This window comes from Nannospalax galili, unplaced genomic scaffold, assembly GCF_000622305.1.
Source record: "Nannospalax galili isolate Female #2095 unplaced genomic scaffold, S.galili_v1.0 scaffold1428, whole genome shotgun sequence".
Taxonomy (NCBI): Eukaryota; Metazoa; Chordata; class Mammalia; order Rodentia; family Spalacidae; genus Nannospalax; species Nannospalax galili.
Genome location: NW_008358817.1, coordinates 224103 through 243948, shown reverse-complemented (window position 1 = coordinate 243948; position 19846 = coordinate 224103). Strand labels below are relative to the sequence as shown.

The window sequence follows — 19846 nt, the reverse complement described above, 5'->3', positions numbered from 1 at the left end:
GCCTGGTCTACATAGTGAGTTCCAGGACAGCTGGGGCTACACGGAAACCCTTTCTCAAAAAAGACTATTAAAAAAAAAAAAAAGCTGAATCATTTTTTTTAAATTTAGTAGTTAATCAAAAACTACTAGAGGATATGGTGGTGCACACCTGTAGTCCTAGCACTTAGGAGGCAGGTGAACTTCTGTGAGTTTGAGGCCAGCCTGTCTACATAGCAAGTTCAAGGCCAGCCAGGGCTACACAGTGAGCCTGTGTCTCCAAAAAAAAAAAGAAAGAAAGAAAGAAAAGAAAAGAAAAGAAAAGAAAAGAAAAGAAAAGAAGCTAATACTGGAGAATGAAAAGACTTGAGGAAGGCCAGGCATGGTGGCACACGCCTTTAGTCCCAGCACTCAAGATTTCTGTGGGTTCAAGGCCAGCCTGGTCTCCATAGTGAGTTCCAGGCCAGCTGGTGCTACAGGGAGACCCTGTCTCAAAAAGACTGGAAAAAAAAAAAAAAGAAAAAAAAAACAAGACGTTGGGGAAAGCTGACATTTAGAAAGGAGTTACACTGGACAAATTTCCTCAATTTTTTTTTATTTTATCTTTATACCAACTGAAAATTCAGTCCTGCTGACATAAAGAGCCAACCAAAGAACAGTCCACATCAGGATCACCAATGGAAAGTAAGAATAGTTTTTTTTGTTTTTTTGTTTTTTTTTTTTTGCCTTTTTTGAGACAGGGTCTCCCTGTAGCCCTAGCTGTCCTGGAACTCACTGGATAGACCAGGCCGGCCTTGAATTCAGAGAGATCCGCCTGCCTCTGCCTCCCGAGTGCTGGGATTAAAGGCGTGCACCGCCACGCCCAGCAAGAATAGTATTTAAAAGTGAAAAAACATGGCATATGCCTGTGATCCCAGCACTTGGGAGGATCACTAGTTTGAAGCCAGTCTGGGCTACATAGTAAGTTACAGGCCAGCCAGAGCCACATAAGACTAAGATTGACAACAGAAATCAATAGAAAACTGCAAAAAGGAATGAAATGTAAGCTATAGAACTAAAAATTAAGATAGCTGAGTTTTAAATGACTAGATTGGCACAAAAGTTATAAATCAAAGGGCCAACAAAATGACTCAGCAGGTAAGGGTACTTGCTACCAAGCCTGATAATCCAGGTTTGATCCCTGGAACCCACATGGTAGGAGAACCAACTCCTATAAGTTATTTTCTTATTTCCACATGCATCTCCTCCCCCACCCCTACACAAATAAGTGAGTAAATGTAATAAAAAAAATTTTATGGAATGGAAAGAAAAAGGAAGTGATGAAAAGAAACCCAAGAAAGTATTCAATTTGAAAAATAGAAAAAATATTGGGACTGGAGAGATGCCTCAGTAGTTAAGAGCACTGGCTGTTCTTGCAGAAGACCTGGGTTCAAATCCCAGCAGCACCCACATGGTGGCTAACAACCATCTGTAACTTCAGTTCCAGGAATCTTCTGTGCTCTGCAGGCACTGCACGGCACAGGTGCACTTACACATATGCAGGTATAACACTCATACACATAAAATAAAGAAAAACAAAATAATCTCAAAGTATGGGGGATATAAATAGAAGGGTCTCAGAAGAGTCCCAGAAGACAGTGAGGTTTAAAAAAAACTTTTCTTTCAAGAAATAATGACCAGGTAGGTGTGGTGGTACACCCCTGTAATCCCAGCACTTAGGAAGCTAAGGCAAAAAGATCTGACATGTTACATATAGTGCTATCTTGCAAGGAAAGAGGGAAAGGAGGAAGGAGGGAGGCAGGGAGGCCAAAATTTCCCCAAATATAAGCTTACCTATTCAAAAAATCTTGTCTGCACCAGCAAGATGGTTCAGAAAATAAAGGTGCTTGCCCCACAAGCCTGGCAACCTAAGTTCCATCCCCAGAAAGTAGGGGAGAACTGACTCCACAAACACACAATGTCCACACACACACACCCCCCCCAAGAAAAAATAGTCTTGCTGAGCATGGTGGCTCAGGCCTATAATCCGAGCGCCCCACAGGGTGAGTTAGGAGGTATGTCATAATGACAATACCAAAAACCATGCAGGGTGGCATATGCCTATAATCCCTAGAACTGCCTCGCCTCCCTGTGGAGGCAAAAGGAGTATCTTGAGTTTGACAAAATGAAATCCTGTCAACAACAACAAAAAACAAACAAACAAAAAAAAACAATAAAGTCGCAATCCCTCTGCCTCAGCCTCCACAGAGAGCTCACAGTGCTGGGATTATAGACTTGTACCCTCATAGGCCTGGTGTAAGACTCTTTTTTTTTTTTTTTTTTTTTGAGACAAGGTTTCTCTGTAGTTCCTAGCTGGCCTGGAACTCGCAATGTAGACCAGGCTGCCTCAAACTCACAGAGATTTGCCTCTACCACCACACCCAGCTCAAGTCTCATTTTTTTAAGGTATCTCCTAACCAAAGATAAATTCCCTAAATACCTGTTTATTAACTGAAGATGAATAAGGGGATACATTAAATTCTTCAGCAAGCCACATCCAAGCAACCCACTTTCCCTAAAGCTGGTTTTAGAACATACATAATTGCAATATTAAATAAAGAATCCTAAGAATGAATGGAAACAAGGAAATATTCAAGAAATTCCTCTTTTCCCCACCTATATTCCTACTCCTCTACATTTTTTTGAGACAGGGTCGCACAAGTTGCCCAGGAAAGCCTTGAACTCACTCTGTAGCCCAGACAGGCCTGAACTTGTGATCCTCTTGCATCAGAGTATCTGGGATGACATAAACCTGTGCTTCCACACCTGGCCTGTGAGAGCTGTTTTTGCTTACCAAATTCCCAAACCAAGCAGTTCTAAGTAAGTACATATTGCACTACAGTTCAGCTACAGAATTAAAAATTTTAAAAAAAATTAAAATCTTAAGATTTTTCTTCCTTTTGGAGAAAAAAAAAAAAACAAAAAAAACCTAGATTCTCTAGGAAGTTTTTGATTTTTTTTTTTTTTTGAGATTATATATTGCCAGGCCTGGTAGCCCACATCTTTAGTCCCAGCACTCAGGAAGGCAGACAAACTTCTGTGAGATCAAGGCCAGTCTGGTCTACATAGAAAGTTGCAAGCCAGCTGGGGCTACAGAGAGACCCTGTCTCAAAACATACATACAAAAAAATTGAGAGAATGCATATTGCCAGGTGTAGTAGTGGATGCCATAATCCCAGCAGCACTCTAGAGGCCAAGGCAGAAAAACTACTTTGAGTTGAAGGCCAGTCTTAGCTACAAGACACCTTGTCTCAAAAACAACATCAAAATAATAAATTCGGAGTATAAATGAGATTATGTGAAGGTAAACTTTAAAAATAGAACTACATGAAGGTGGTGGTGCACACCTTTAATCCCAGCACTCAGGAGTTAGAGGCAGACCTCTATGAGATCAAGGTCAGCATAATGAACTCCAGGCCAGCTGGGGTTAGAGAAACTATCTCAAAAAGAAAAAGGAAAAAAAAAAAAATTACATGGATATGAACAGATTAGCTATAAAGAAATACCTCACAGTATTGTTTAATAGCTAAATTTTGGATCTCTAACAAGTTAGAACAGTAGATTAATAATAATGACAATGGGGCTGGAGAAGTGGTTCCATTGGAAAAGTGCTTAGCATGCAGAAGATCCTGAGTATGATACCCAAACTTCATAAACCCAGTGTGGTGGCAGCACCCATCTGTGATGCCAGGGAGTGGAGGCAGGGGACCAGGTCAAGATCACCAGAAGCTTTATAGCAAGTTCAGGGTCACCCTAGGCTACATCAAGACCCTTCCTCAAAAAATAAGGCCAGGCATGGTGGTACACATCTTTAATCCCAGTGCTTGGGAGACCAGGGCAAGCAGATCTCTGGGAGACTGAGGCCAGCCTGGTCTACATAGGGAGTTCCAGGTCAGCCGGGGCCACAAGGAAACCCCATCTCCCCCTCCAAAAAATACTATAGAATATCTTAATGTAAAACATTGGCACTTGATAAACATAAGTAAATTCTGGGCATTTTATTTTGGAATTATATATTTTTTGTTGTTATTTTTATGTGTATGCATGTATTGCCTGCATGTAGGTAAGTGCACCCATGTCATGCAATGCCCACGGAGGACAGAAGAGGCTGTCAGAACCCCTGGAACTGGAGTCACGGACAACTGTTAGCTGCCATGTGGGTGCTGGGATTCAAACCTGGGTCTTCTGCAAGAACAACCACTGTTCTTAACCTCTTAGCCATCTCTCCAGCCCCTGGAATATATTTTTATTGTTTTTTGAGACAGGATCTCCCTGTTTGGATTATATTTTTAAATTTTTCATTATATTATAAATTATGTTTCCTTAAAATTATAAACCTAATATAATATTTCAGCTGCATAAAGTTAATATTCAGAATTTCTATCTATTTACCTCCTTAGCAGGCCTAAACCTGGAGTACAAGATGACATGCTTATTACTAAAAATTTTTATTAAAAAAAAAAAGTTTTTTTTTTTCTGGTCTTTTTGAGACAGGGTCTCCCTGTAGCCCCAGTGGTCCTGAAACTCACTATGTAGACCAGGCTGGCCTTGACTCACAGAGATCCACCTGCCTCTGCCTCCCAAGTGCTGGGGTTAAAGGTGTGCGCCACCAAGCCTGACTATATTTTATCATTTTTATGTGTATGAGTGTATTGCCTGCATGTGTGTAAGTGCACCAGTGTTATGCAATGCCCGTGGAGGTCAGAAGAAGGAGTTAGATTCCCCCAGAACTGGAGTTCCGGATGGTTGTTAGCCACCATGTGGGTGCTGAGAATCAAGCCTGGGTCCTCTGCAAGAGCAGTCAGTGCTCTTAACCGCTGAGCCATCTTTCCAGCCCCCTTACTTATCATTTTAATGCACATGTCCCCTAAATATAATAAAGGCAAATTCAATACTTCTGTGTCTGCCTTACTTTAGATACAACCAACAAAATCCTTTTTCATTCAGGTTCATTTGGACTATATAATACATGCTTTTCAGTAAAATTCACTCAAAACAAATTTCAGGGACTGGCGAGATGGTTCAGCAGTTAAGAGCACCGCTGCTCTTGCAGAGGACCCAGGTTCCACAGGCCTGGTGCACATACATACATACAGGCAAAACATTCATACACATTTTTGGTTTTTTTGGTCTTTTTTAGACAGGGTCTCCCTGTAGCCCCAGCTGGCCTGCAATTCACTATGTAGACCAGGCCGGCCTTGAACTCACAAGAGATCCACCTGCCTCTGCCTCCCAAGAGCTGGGACTACAGGCATGCGCCACCATGCCTGGCCTACACATAAAAAAATTTTAATAAAATAATTTTCTTTTCACTCACAAACTGCTTCCACTATAAGTAAGAACTGTGAGTGAGTCCATCTATATTTGTCTTCTAATCAACCATGTCTAACTGTGAAAAGTTAGTTCTAAGGATTTGACTATGGAAACCTCAGGTCTCTATTTTAATACACTCATACACATAAAATAAAAATAATAAAATATTTTTTAAATAGATATATATTTTTAATTATGTGTTTGTATGTCTGTGGGGGTGTGTGTACATGAATACAGGTGCTCAAAAAGGCCAGGAAGAGGGAATTTGATCCCTTGCAGCTGGAGTTACAAGTGTTTGTGAGTCACCTGACATGGGTGCTGGGAACTGAACTCTGGTCCTCTGCAAGCACTGCAAATGCTCTTAACCACTGAGCCACCAGCTTTGAACTTCTGATCTTCCTGCCTATACCCCCCAATTACTAGGATTACATACATGGGCCATCATGGCCAGTTTATGCAGTGCTGGTGATCAAACCCAGGGCCTTAATGCTAGGCAAGCACTCTATCAAGTGAGCTACATCTCTAGACCAGGTTTCAACTTTCTGTCTGGATCTACACACTCAAGTTTAAGGCATATGAAATCTTGCCAAACAAACCTGGGCTTGACTAGACAGCAACCACTTTACAGAGGATAGCAGCAGCAAACCAGTCATGATATAAGCAGAAGTTAAACCTGGCCTTCCAGTTATATGATTCTAATACTTTTCCCCAAACTGTTAAGTTCAGACCAATGACTATAAAATGAGAGGCTAGTTAAGGCAAATTACATGTCCGAAGTTTAAAAACTGAAAGCTGCTTTTATCTTTGGTGTTTTACTAGGAGGTAGTATGGAACATCACCCCAGAAACAGACTTAATATCCCATTACATGCTTTTATACCTGTACTATGCATAAAAGTTTGTCCAAAATCCTAACAGATATTCACTGAATTAATGAATTACCCCTATGTATCTCCTATTTATCCTACTGTAGTAGGTGAGAGATAGAAAAGATGAAGGAACTAGCCTCTATACTAGATTAGATAGCTTTCTTGTTGTTATAACAAAATTATCTGACAACTTAAGGAAGAGTTCATTTTGGCTTACAATTTGAGAGGACACTCTACGGTGGCAGGGAAGGCACACGGCACAGTGTGAGGCATCCACAGTCAGGAAGCACACAGAAATGAATGAATGCTGATACTCAGCTTTCTCCTTTTTATTAGATATAGGACTCCAGTCCCTGAGGAGGGCATCTCCCACATCCAGGGTCGCTCTCCCATCCTTGGTTAAAGCACTCCAGAAATGCCCTCGGACACTCCCAAGTGTGACTCCTAGGTGATTCCAAATCCAATCAAGCTAACATGAAGATTAACCATCCCAGAGTTTCTTGGCCTCTTGGGTAGATCATGTGAGGATTTACCATCACACCCCTGGAATTCACCTTAGCCAGAAACAAAAAAGCCTGAGAAATGATTCGGATGAACAGCAGAACAGACATGAGATTGGCCAGAAAGCATTCATTGTGCTGAGGGAGCAACAAGGTCAGAAGGTCTCAGAAGAGATCTCAACTGGTACTTGGAGAACATTTGGTTTCATAAACTGACTCCCTAAAATCATTGAAACATGTTCAGTTTTTTACAGTAGTTAGTTTTACTATTTCTACTAAATGCTATGAGCTCCCAGGTGCTGTGGCACATTCATGTGATTCCAGCACTTGGGTGGCCAAGCTAGGAGGATCAGCAAATCTAAGGCCAGCCTGATCTACAAAGCAAGCGCCAGGCCAGCCAGGACTACGTAACAAGACCTTATCTAAAATAATTAATTAAGGCGGGGTGTGGTGGTACACACCTTTAGTCCCAGCACTTGGGAGGCAGAGGCAGGCAGCTCTCTGTGAGTTCAAGGCCATAGTAAATTCCAGGACAGCTGGGGCTACAGGGAAACCCTGTCTCAAAGATTAAAAAAAAAAAAAAAAAATTTAATTAAAAAATATTTCTGTCAGGCGTGGGGGTGCATGCCTTTAATCCCAGCACTCAGGAGGCAGAGGCAGGTGGATCTCTGGGAGTTGGAGGCCAGTCTGGTCTCCATAGCGAATCCAGGCCAGCTGGGGCTAACGGGAGACCCTGTCTCAAAAAGGCCAAAAAAAAAAAAAAAAAAATTGTACCATGAGCATATAAAGTCTTCCCTCATAAGGTCATACATTTGTGGTGCTAGGCGTCTTGGCATGCTTGCAAAGGGCTCCAAGAAAGACCACAAGAGCTGGAAACAGTTATTGTGAGTAGGAATGCTTTGGAGAGCTTTAAGAGCTTTTGTGTGAGAACATGTGCTCTGGAGAGACAGAGATTTGTTCCGCCTTTCTGTTCTTCTGCCATCTCTATAATCAGCCAATCAGAACAAATCCTATTAACCACTTAGCCACGCTGGGATCTAACTTAATGGTGAGACACTGACTACCCATGCTTCTTACATGAGTTCAGCCTCACTGTCAAAGGATTTTGACACAGGCTTAAAGATGAAACCAACTTTAAAAAATAGAATTGAGAAAATGACAGGGTCAAGAAATTAAAAGAAATTTTACGTGGTGGCACACGCCTGTAGTCCCAGCACTTGGGAGGCAGAGGCAGAGGCAGGCGGATCTCTGTGAGTTCAAGGCCAGCCTGGTCTACATAGTGAGTTCTAGGACACAGGACAGCTGGGGCTACAGGGAGACCCTGCTTCTAAAAGACAAAAATAAATAAATAAATAAATAAATAAATTTTAATTACTTAAGAGTCCCTGTAAATGATTTGATATTTTTTAAAGGGGAGAGGCAGACAAACCACACAACTAATCCATGGGGTAGCCTTTTAAGTGAGCCAAAAGGACAGGGAGGAAGACAGACTGAAAAATACTAGCTGATCTCATTAGCTCTGCTTAAGAAACTTTATAGATGTGACTTCACCCCTGGATTACACTGCTATATTTAGTTTATACCTAATATGGATGAAGTCCCAAACTAAGCCATTTCCTCTCTCCACAAAAAGAAACTTCCTTGCTTTTCTTTTCTATCAACAATGTGAAGGGTATGCTCCTCTGAAGGGGAGGTTTAAAAAAGAAAAGGAAAGAGGACTTGGAGAAAACATCGACGAATTAGTACAAAACTCCTTAAACTTGGCCCACTTTGACATTTCTAAATAATTGGAAAACAATTCCAAAATCAAAATATGTGATGTTCAAGTGAAGTGCCTTTAACAAGCTTATTAATAAGTATTAATCTTTAAAGTATTTTACGAGACTAATTAACCAGGCCCCCAAAATGCAAAGAGGTAAGGGAAAATTTATAATTTCATTTTAAATTTTATAAAGAAGGGCTGGCTGGTATTGTAGCTCAGTGGTAGAGCACTTGTGTGGCATGTGTGAGGCCCTGGGTTCAATCACTAGCACCTCAAAAAAAGAAAAGAAAAGAAAAAGATTCAGACTGGAATTCGCAAAGGTCTTGGTACAAATCCCAGTACTGATACTTACTGGCCCTCTCAAAACCTCAAGTATAACACAGGATTGATGTACCTATTTCAGAATGTATGTGAGGATTAGCTAACATATACAAAAGGCTAGCATACTATACCGGCCTATAATCAGCACCCAGTGCTATTGTTCTAGCTTTAACAGAAACAAAAACCTACTGCTCACTTTATCAGTTTACTATAGCCTATGTAGGAGTAAATTAAGTAGTTTCCAGAAGTTTATAACATTCTAATAAGATGAAAGACAAAGTCACTTTACGGTCCTTGCATCACTCTCAGCCATGCTCAAGTTTTAAAGCTTTATTACCATGGCACTATGTAAGGAAAAAATGTACAACAGAAACTTAGAATCTAGAAATAAATAGAACTGCAATTCTATCCTTACCCCTTAAAAACTTCTAGCTAGGCACTGGTAGTACACATCTTTAGGCAAAGGCAGGTAGACCTTCTGAGTACCAGGCCAACCAGGCTTGCATGGTGAGATCCTGTCTCAAAAACAAAAAATATCTACTAAGCATAAAACCTGCAGTGGGGTGTGGAGGCACAAGCTTGTAACTCAGCACTCCAAAAGCAGAGTAGGAGGATTCAAGTTAAATAGCTGGCCTAGGCTGCAGAGCCAGACTCTATCTTAAAAAAATTGTGTAAATTTATACTACCTGGATTGCTTGTTACAAATTAAATAGAAAAGAACTCAAAGTCTTCTCCTGAGATGATAAATGATTTTAAAATATCTAAGCATATCTATATTTTCCTAAAGAATGCATTCTGTAAATACTAATATATGACCAGGTCAACTTAACAGCTGAACACTATAAAAAAAAAAAATCACAAAATAATGGAATTTAGTAATGCAAGAAACCAAAACTAGGTTCAAAGCACTTCTACAGAACCACTAAGTCCAGTATCACAGACTATACTGAAATTCTTTTGTGCTTTCACTTTAAAACAGAAGAAAGAGGTGAGAAAACAGAAGGAAGGAGAGAAAACAGAAAAGCATTCTTCCTAATAGTGGGCTCTGGGCTTTGACTCCTGAGAACTGTGAGACAGATGGACTATGAGGGCAGAGTCCCCCATCTATCCTTCAGTCCTAGTGCATTATCAACAGGATCCTGAGCTAAAGTTAAGGCAGAAAGGAGTCCCAGTCTGATCCTGAGATGTGTTTCATACTAGCCCTTCCCTTCTGATGAAGACTGTACAGTTTTCCTCCTATTTGTAATGACAGCCTAGCAGATAGTCTTAGTAACATGCTGGAGGTTGAAATCACACATTGAACAATAAACTAACCATGGGCCAATGCTGTCTAATTCTGCATTCCCAAAGGCTAACTAACAAGGCTTGCTATGTGTCACACTCTAAGTGCTTCTCCTATATTAACACTTTTAATCTGTACCAAGCCCAAGAGTCAGATACAAGTTCCCAATGGAGACACCAAGTAAAGGGGTAAATTGGATTTGCACACAGCATCCATTTTTTAAAAATGTCTCTCCCTCTCTCCCTCCCTCTGCTTGCTCGTGTGCCACACACACACGCGCACACACACACAGGTCCCCACCTTCCACCTTGCTTAGACAGAGTCTCTCTCTCTTTTTTTTTTTTAGTATTTAAATGCTACAAGTCAGCAATCCTCCTCTGGTTCTCAGTTTGGAATCTGAACTCTGGGAGGTTGAGATTAGAGATGGAACCCAGTTCCTCCAGTTGCTAGGCAAGCACCCACTGAGCTATATCCCCAGCACCAACCCAGTGATTTGCATCACCTCTCAGCCTACCTATTTGCTTTCTTGTGTAAATATTCCTGAGAATTTACAGGCATTTGCTTTTCCCCAGTCATGTGACTTTTTACTGCTTCTTTCCCTGCTAGCCTTCTCTGGAATCAAACTTGTGCAAGGGGTTGGGGGTAGGGGGAGCCCTGCACAGTCCTTCAGCAAACATTATATTGAGTAACAATCAGATGAGTTAATACATAACTCAGTTACACAGCACTCCATAAACGTCTATATTAGTTCAATTAGTATGGTGCACTTCTATATATATCTTCTGTCAAGCATTTGGGAAATGCAACATGAAGATAAGTCAGTGAGATGCCTATTGCGTCTATTCTAAACACACTCTCGCTGTATCTTCTCCAAGTGGAAAAAGCCTCCCAGCCAATGAGTTTTGGAAAGCACTTTACAGGCTGGGAGGATGGTGTAGTGTTCCCTTCTACACATTAGTGTGTTGGATCCTGGGGCTCCAGAGCACATCTGCTTCTTGCTCCAGTGCCTAAGGCAGTTCCTCTATCCAACAGGCACTTAAATAAAGACCAGTTTAATGAATAATTGCTTAAACTGGTACTAATTTGTACCCTCCCTGTATTTACGAAAAAACTACAGTGAAAGGAGGGCACAAGTATGAAGTACTGACTGCTGAGTCCTAAATTTGATTGCCAGCATTTTTTGTTTTGTTTTGTTTTTGTCTTTTTGAGACAGGATCTCCTTGTAGCCCCAGCTGTCCTGGAACGCACTATGTAGACTAGGCTGGCCTCGAACTCACAAAGATTCACCTGCCTCTGCCTCCCAAATCCTGGCTTAAAGGCATGTGCCACCACACCCTGCTTGACAGCATTTTCAACAAGACAAAAGAGTAGGTTTCAGCAAGGTGCTGATGCCCCAGCATCACAACACCTGGAAAATTTTAAAGGGAGGGCAGTCAGAAATGAAGATCCGGGCGTGGTAGCACACGCCTTTAATCCCAACACTCTGGAGGCAGAGGCAGGCGGATGTCTGTGAGTTCAAGGCCAGCCTTGTCTACATAGTGAATTCCAGGACAGCTGGGGCTACCGGGAGACCCTGTCTCAAAAAGACCAAAAAAAAAAAAGAATTGAAGGAAAGAAGCAATGGTCCAAATTCCATGAAATAACAGAAAGAAATAAAAAGCATGAGGAAAAACAAATCTTGAGAGCAGATTTCATTCAAGTTTGAACTTCATTTTATTTATGGGAAAGACTGCTCTTGCTTTCAGCATTAGAGAAAGATGCCAGTAGTTTACCACACAAGCTTACCTTCCACAGCCTAACTGGGATGCAGAGTAAGACCCCAGCTCAGAAAAACAAAAGAGCCAAGTACAGTGACACATGCCTTTAATCCCAGTGCAGAGGCAGGCAGATCTCTGTGAGATAGAGGCCAGCATGGTCTACAATATCAGCCAGCTTATGCTTTTTCAGTCAACTATCCATCAAATACAACTGTTAAATCATATGTAAATGCATTTACTCATTCAATAATATATATAGAAAACCTATAAGGAGGTAATCTACTAAATATTGTGGACACAAAGATGAACTGACAGGAGTCCTACCTACACAGAGCTTCCTTTATTATAACAAAGATTTTTAAAATCCATAAATAGATTACAGAAGAGACAAAGAAGAATTAAGCCTGAAGAATAAAGGAAGACATTTAAATAAAGACTAACAGGGTCATGTAGAGTTTAATAAATGGGAATGAGAAAGGAAAGGTTGCTTCAGGTAAGCAGCAGAGCACAAAAGAAAAAAAAAAGAAAAAAAGAAAAGGGGGCTGGAGAGATGGCTCAGTGGTTAAGAACACTGGCTGTTCGTGCAGAAGACCCGAGTTCGAATCCCAGCACCCATGTGGCTGCTAACAACTGTCTGTAACTCTAGTTCCAGGGAGTTCCAGCTTCTTCTGTCCTCTGTGGGAATTGCACGACATGGGTGCACTTACCTACATGCAGGCAATACACGCATACACATAAAATAAAATAAATAAAATATTAAAAAAAAAAAGCCTGCATTCTTCATAAGCTCACAGCTCTTGCAGAAGTTGATTCAGTCTTGGGTATGGGTTATGCTCAAGCCCAATTTTTTTTTTTTTTGGACACAGGGTCTCCCTGTAGTCCCAGCTGTCCTGGAACTCACTATGTAGAACAGGCTGGCCTTGAACTCACAGACATCCGCCTGCCTCTGCCTCCTGAGTGCTGGGATTAAAGGTGTGTGCCACCAGGCCTGGCCCCAAATTTTAATTTAAGTGTAATCACCTCTTTTTTAGTGTATGTAGATCTCAGAGCTGCCACTCTCCCAGTATTCCTAAATGGCACAAACATCTAACTTGATTCCTCTTTAGTTTTTAATGACTGCTCACTTGAGTAATCTACCACCTGGTCTCCACCTTCAAAATAAAATAACCGATTGTTGAACAAGGACAACATGCAGAGCACCAGCCAATCCTCAGCTCCTGCCTCAACTCCACCTGTTTAGCTTTGTATCTCAAATATTTGTTCAGATTGTCTTTTATTCTTCTCCCACACATAAACCTAAGTAGCTGTGCTGCACACTGGTAAAGTTCAATGTTCATCGTATAACAGGTGACTGACATTTTAAGTATTTGATTATAATGAGAACTAAACTCTTCTTTATAAGAATGAATTAGCTCACCTGTAAAGCTGGAAATAACTTTATTACCAAAAAAAAATGGAAGTTACACTGTTATGCTTCTAGCTTGAGTTATATAGTGCATTTCAGTTGCAAGGACCCACAAGACACCTATGACATCTGGAAGCCAGTATCTGGTCCTAGTTCCAATATTGCTACTTGTTCAAATTAATACTCAAATCTAAATGCTCTTAGTCTCATTTATCTATCTTAGGCTGTTACTTTCATGAGTTTATTAACAATATGGTCTCCTGGTTTTGTATTTTAAATAAGGAGGAGGGAAAAAAAAATCAAATAAGGCTAATTACTGGGCCTGGTCACAGGCCTGTAGTTCTAGGCTTGCCTGAGCTAGAGTTCCAGGCCAGCCTAAGCAACGTGGTGAGACCATGTTTCAAACTTAATTTTAAAAAAGAACTAGGGCTGGGTGTGGTGGTGCAAGCCTTTGATTCCTACTCAGGAGGCAGAGGCAGGTGGATCTCTATGAGATATCAAGGGTATCCTGGTCTACACAGAGTGTTCCAGGCCAGCTGGGGCTACAAGGACCTTAAAAAAAAAAGAAGAAGAAGAAAAGAAAGAAGGAGGGGGCACTAGAGCATGGCTCAGTGGCAGAGTGCTTGCCTAACCTGCATTCCATCCCAGCACCACCAAAAACAAAAAAGGATAATTGATATTCCTTACATGATACTTGTTACTGACCACTGAAGTCTCATCTAGTGAGCCAAGTCTCATAAAGGCAATAGAACTAAAACCTCCCAAGAAATTCACAAACTAATGTCCTAAATAAATTCAGATTTCAACTAAATCATACTCAAATGGTTTATAGTCATAACATGTCATTTTCCTCCAGAAACTCCCTTTCTGTTCTCTGCAAGCGCCTTTAAATGAGCAAATTCATCCCAGCTTTCTGCCCTACTTGATAAAAATCTCATGTCTTAATCACACTTCCCATCCGGCCCAACACATTTCCCATAGACTCACTCACTCATTACCTACTCAGGACAACAGAAAGCCTAGGCGCCTCTGCTCTCAAGGAAGGAAGTCTTGCTCAGAGTCCTAATGGCTTCTCAAGCATCTTTCCAACCAATTTGACTTTTACTGAGAGCCAGGTCCTCTGGGTTGTGCCTTTCCTACACTGTTCCTGTCACTAGGGCACTGAGCTTTTCATCTGTTCAGTCCCCTCAGTTCCAGAGCCTCTGGTCTCCTCCCCACTCTGAGTTCCTTTTAGAATTTTATATTTCCACAAAATCAATGCCTTGGCATTTGCCAAAAGTAACACTATTAAGGTTTGCAGAAACAGCCCCAGCAAAAAATAATAAAGTTTCCATTAACTTCATAATGTGCCTTTATTTCCAAGTCCTAAGTTTCCCCTCTACAAACCTCAAATGAGTGGCAGATCAGTTAGATACAAGGTAACACAGTCTTCACCATGATGGGTCTGAGTTCAATTACTATAACAAAGTTCTTAGTTTCTGAATAAAATTTTTTCATCTGTTCTGTTTGAAAAGGTGTTGAAGTCTGCCCTTGAAACTAAACATAAAAAACTCCCATTTCAGACTGGCAGCAGGACCCATCTATACCTTCCCAAATGCCCCCAGGAAGATGGACCTAAACAAGCCAAAACCTAGGGAAGCAGAGGGAGAGTGAACAGGACAAAAGCGTTCTTAGATTTCAAAATTTCACCAGCAACTTTTAAATAACTTGTCATGATGTGATCCATTTCTGGTTGCTTCTTTCAAAGGTATCACTCTATTAGCTGGACACAGTGGCTCACCCTTTAATCCCAGCACTCTGGAGGCAGAAGCAGATAGATCTCTGTGAGTTCACGGCCAGCCTGGCCTACATAGTAAGTTCCAGGTCAGCTAGCCCTACAGGAAGACCCTGTCTCAAAAAGAAGAATTTTTTTTAAAATAAAAAAGTTGGAGAGATGGCTCAGCGGTTGAGAGCATTGACTGCTCTTGCAGAGGACCCGGGTTCGATTCCCAGCACCCACATGGCGGCTCCGAAACGTCCTTAACTCAAGTTCCAGGGGAATCCGAAGCCCTCTTCTGACCTCTGCAGCATTGCACGACACAGGTGTACTCACATGCATGCAGGCAATACACTCATACACATGAAATTAAAATAAATAAAATATTTTTTAAAAAAAGATCACTACCCTCTGCTCCCTACATAAGTTTACAAATGATAAACTAACATTCCCTTTCTTGCTACTCAATCTACCTAGTCACCCACCTTTTCAAAGTCAAGTTCAAGCCTACTTCCATTTGTACTCATATTTCTTAGCTGAACTTAACATGAACCACATATGACTCCATAAGCATGTACCATCTTGCCATTTTTGTTTTGTGTACTGGAGTTCAATCTTAGAAGCTCTAGCACGCTATGCAAGAACTCTACTACCAAGTTACAATCCCAGTCTTTTTTATTTTACAACAGGGTTATCACTATGCATAGTCTAGGCTAACCTTGAAGTCACTCTGCAGGTTAATGTCTTATAAATAACAACTCCTAATCCCAGAAATTTAGGGACTCTTGTACAGTAATGTCCCAATTCAAAATGGTTATATATCAAGTTTAAACTACAGCCCATAAAATTAAACCCTGTAGATAAATTATCTTCTAAACTAAGATTCAAAATATCATCACCTCATACAAAAGTACTCAGGAGGCTGAGGCAAGAAGGTTGACACAAATACATGGCTAGCCTGGGCTACACAGTAAGAAGGGAGGGAGGAAAGAAATGAATAGAAAAGGGGGGTCCTAAGGATATACGTTAGTAGTGGTAGGACTTGCCTAAAGGAAGCATGAGGCCTCAGGTTCATATTCCTAGCACCATGGGGGTTGGGGGGGGGTGTTTAGTCTCTTTGTTATTTGAGCTTCTTGAGTTAATATTTACCTTCACCTTGGACCCAACTTAGGGATAGAGCCAAGGAGAAATACTTGTGGAAAATACAACGGAATCATGAGAAAATCAGAAGCACTACACTGTGAAGGAAAAAAGTAGAGAAAAATCCCATGGCATTCAAAGCTGGAGGCTAGAGAAAGCAGGACAAAGGATAAATTTCTCAAGCCAAGCAGGGTGGCACATGCCTGTAATCCCAGGACCTAGGAGGTTGAGGCAGAACTGCTCTAAATCAAAGGCCACCTGAACTACACGGTAAATTCACGGCTAGCTGGGATACACAAAAAAACCCTTTCTTGAAGGGAGGAGGAAGAAAAAGGGAAATGGTTTCCAATTCCAAAGAAGGGCAGATAAGACACATACATTGACATAAAAAGAATTTCTCTGGCCGGGCGTGGTGGCGCACGCCTATTTTAATCCCAGCACTTGGGAGGCAGAGGCAGGCAGAGCTCTGTGAGTTCAAGGCCAGCCTGGTCTACATAGTGAGTTCTAGGACAGCTGGGGCCACAGGGAGACCCTGTCTCAAAAAGACCAAAAAAAAAAACTATGACTATAAAAAAAAAGTTTTTTTGCTACAAACTCAAAATACTTTTTGGCAGAATAATTATCACTATTTAGCACACCACCCTTGGCAACCAACTGTATTTACAAGGCTTTTTCTCCATTTGCATTTCCCACATACAGGTTTTGGAAGAAATCAATACCCTTTATCACATTTTACCTTTCTTCCCCTGAAGCAAACCAAGTGATCTACATCAGTGTAACAGTTGATGATGCTAAATCACAGAAAAGCAAAAAACATTCCACTTTTCATTTCACAAACGAAAAAAAAAGTTCAGATAGGAAATCAAATTCCCCAGGATAGCCCCTGAGCACAGAACTGTATGACTGGCTCTCTGCCTCCAACCACAAAGACTTGTGACTTCAGTGGTTCCACAACACAAATACAGAAAACTGGGAAAGGGTATGCAAGTGACTCAACTTTGGGGAACAGTGCACCACACCCATCTTCTAATGGAAGGAAGCCTTAGGTCAACAGTGAGCAGGGCACCAGGGATGATCAATGAATCCCTTCATTCCTTCTAACTTTATGTACTCAAGTGAGTGACTGTGTGTGTGTGTGTGTGAGAGAGAGAGAGAGAGAGAGAGAGAGACAGAGAGACAGAGAGACAGAGAGACAGAGAGACAGAGAGCCTGCCTGGCCCATGCTAGGCAAGTGCTCTACTAGTGGGCTACATCTCCAGCCCTTTTCTAGTTCTTAAACTTTTTTTTTTTTGGCCATACTATATTGGCTAAACCTTCCAATACAACACTAAACAGAAGCCAGAAATTATAGTATCTATATGTAATTCTAAATTGTTGGAGACTTGTTTTTGTGTTTACGGGGGCTGCATTGGTTTTGTTGTGGTTTTGTTTGTTTTAAGGCAGATCTCAATATAGCCCTGGCTGGCCTGGAATTCGATATATAGAACAGGCTAATCTCAAATTTGTAGAAATTCGTTCACCTGCCTCTGCCTCCTGAGTGCTGGGATTAAAGGCACACAGTAGATAATTCTAAATTTAATAATGCTCCTAAAATTTTACTACTAAGCATTGTTTTTTTTAGATTAGTATATATTTTAGGGGCTGTTTTTGGTTTGGTTTACATATTTAGTTTATCAAAATTCCTTCCTAGTGGGCATGTTTCATACCTGTAATCCCAGCAGGACTCAGCAGGCTGTGACAGCCTGGGCTACATATTGAGTTAAGGGTGACAGGGTAAGACCTAGTCTCAGGAAAAAAAAAAACGAGGGAAAGGAGCAAAGGAGTGGCGAGATCCCTTCCTGCGTCTGGATCTCTGGTCTTTAGAACAGGCTAATCTCAAACTTGTAGAAATTCGCAAGTTTTTAAACTTTATTTTTAAACCCCTCTTCCCTCCTTCATTCAGTTCCCTCCTATTCGCTCTTCACCTCCGTTATTTCGCCTCCCAAAGCAAACGACACTGTATTTTGGGAATTACACACTCTTTCAACTCTCCACACCAAAGCATTTTAATGCTGGCAACTGAAAGGAAATCCCAAGACAAACATCACGTGGAGATCTCTTCGTTCCACCTCTCTTAAAAACCATTCTTCAGTATTTTCTACTCTTTAAAATAAAAACTAAGAAAAAGCGCAGCCTGATTCCAGATTGTTCCTGTTCCCGATCTCTACACACCGACTCTCGAAGATTTTAAAGAAGTTGCAGGGGAAGCAGCTGGACCCAGATGTTTCTAATCTCTCCCTCTCTCCCTCTCTCCCTCTCTCCCTCCCTCCCTCTCCCTCCCTGGCTAAACTCTCAGGGAAAAATAAAAAAGAGGCGAGGCGGGTTTCCCAAAGCCAAGACCTCAGTTTTGAGGGGCAGGAGCTGCAGCGGGCGAGGTGGCATCTCTCCAGAGCCCCGGGAGGCTAAGAATCCCAACAAAAGCGCGCACAGGGAGGCGCGGAGCAGCCAAAGGTTGCATCATGCGAGAACGCCCAGCGCTGGACAATCAGCAAAAGCAGACGCTGCAAAAGCAAACCGGGAAAACCCACCCGGGGCCGGGAAAGCCCACCCGGTCCTCCCGAGTCCGGGCCATCCGCCCTCCGCTTTCGTTTCTTTTCTTGGGTTTTGTTGGGGGGGGGGTAGCCCAGGCTGGCCTCCAACTCAAGGCAATCTTCCTGCCCCGTTCTCTCTACCAGCGTGAGACTCCACAGTCCTGTCTGTTGAGAAGGGTCGCACGTTAGCTCGGGCTGGCCTTGAGCTCACCATGTAACCAAGGCTAGCCTAGAACTGACCCGCCCGCCTCCACCTCCCGAAGGCTGAGGTTTTTTGTTTTTTTTTTTTTTTCTTCTTAAGATTGCATCGAATTAAAGTTTCCGTTTCGACTGCCGGGCGCAGGCGTTCGCGGTGCACGGCCCGCACGGGGCGCGCGGCAGGGGCTCCGGGGTGGGGTGGGGTCGGACTCCGGGCGAGGAGGTGACAGGACCCCGGACGCCGAGCTGGCGGCCGCGGCTCCCGCCCGGCCCCGGAGCACCCGCTGCGCGGCGGGAAGCCCAGACAATAGGGCGCGGGAGCCCGGGCAGCCACGGGCCGCGCGGGGGCGCTTCGGGGCGCAGGGGACCCGGGCGGGCAGGCGGCGGGCGCTCACCTTGACGAAGAGCTCGATGAGGGGCTCTTTGTCCTCCTCCTTCAGCCCGTTCAGGGGCATCGACAACGCCATAGCCGGCTCGGCTGGGCTCGGCGCGGCTCCGGGTCTCTGGCTACTTTGGATGCGGGTTCCCGCCGCGCCGCGCTGCGCTCGCTGGACAGTCCCGGTGTCAAGCTACCCGCCGCCTCAGTACCTCAGCACCGCCACACACCCGAGACGCGCGATTCTGAGGGGGGGATAGCCGTCCGAACCGCTTCAAACCACATCGGGGGTGGGGCCGCGGCCGGGCGCTCCGGACTCTTCCGCGGAAATGGGAGGACCAGCGCCTGAGGGGCGTGGCTTAAGGAGGGCGCAACCACTAGGGAGCCTGGAGGCCGCCGATGGGCGTGGCTTAGTTGCGGTTGGGCGTGGACAAGGCCAGGGCCACGCCTCTCCAGCGGGTGGCTTGGGGGTTGGAGGGAGTGCCCCAGCCGGAGCCTGACACCGCCTCCCTCCGCGGCGCTGGCGCGTCCTCCGCAGCTGCCGCTGGTTGGGTGCCAAGTGACCTCATGCCTCGGCCCGCCT

General features: G+C 43.0%; 1 protein-coding gene across 2 annotated transcripts in view; it reads right to left on the bottom strand.

Moving 5' to 3' along the window:
* Positions 1-19531, bottom strand: part of Clic4 (chloride intracellular channel 4) — a 65220-nt gene extending 45689 nt beyond the window's left edge. For both annotated transcript variants that reach the window (XM_029558225.1, XM_008822291.3), the window contains exon 1: positions 19283-19531. Coding sequence is in view for 1 of the 2 variants with exons in the window: in XM_008822291.3 (XP_008820513.1) it covers positions 19283-19354 (72 nt within the window). In the remaining variant the exon portion in view is untranslated. The remainder of the gene's footprint in view (positions 1-19282) is intronic.
* Positions 19532-19846: the final 315 nt, after the last annotated feature.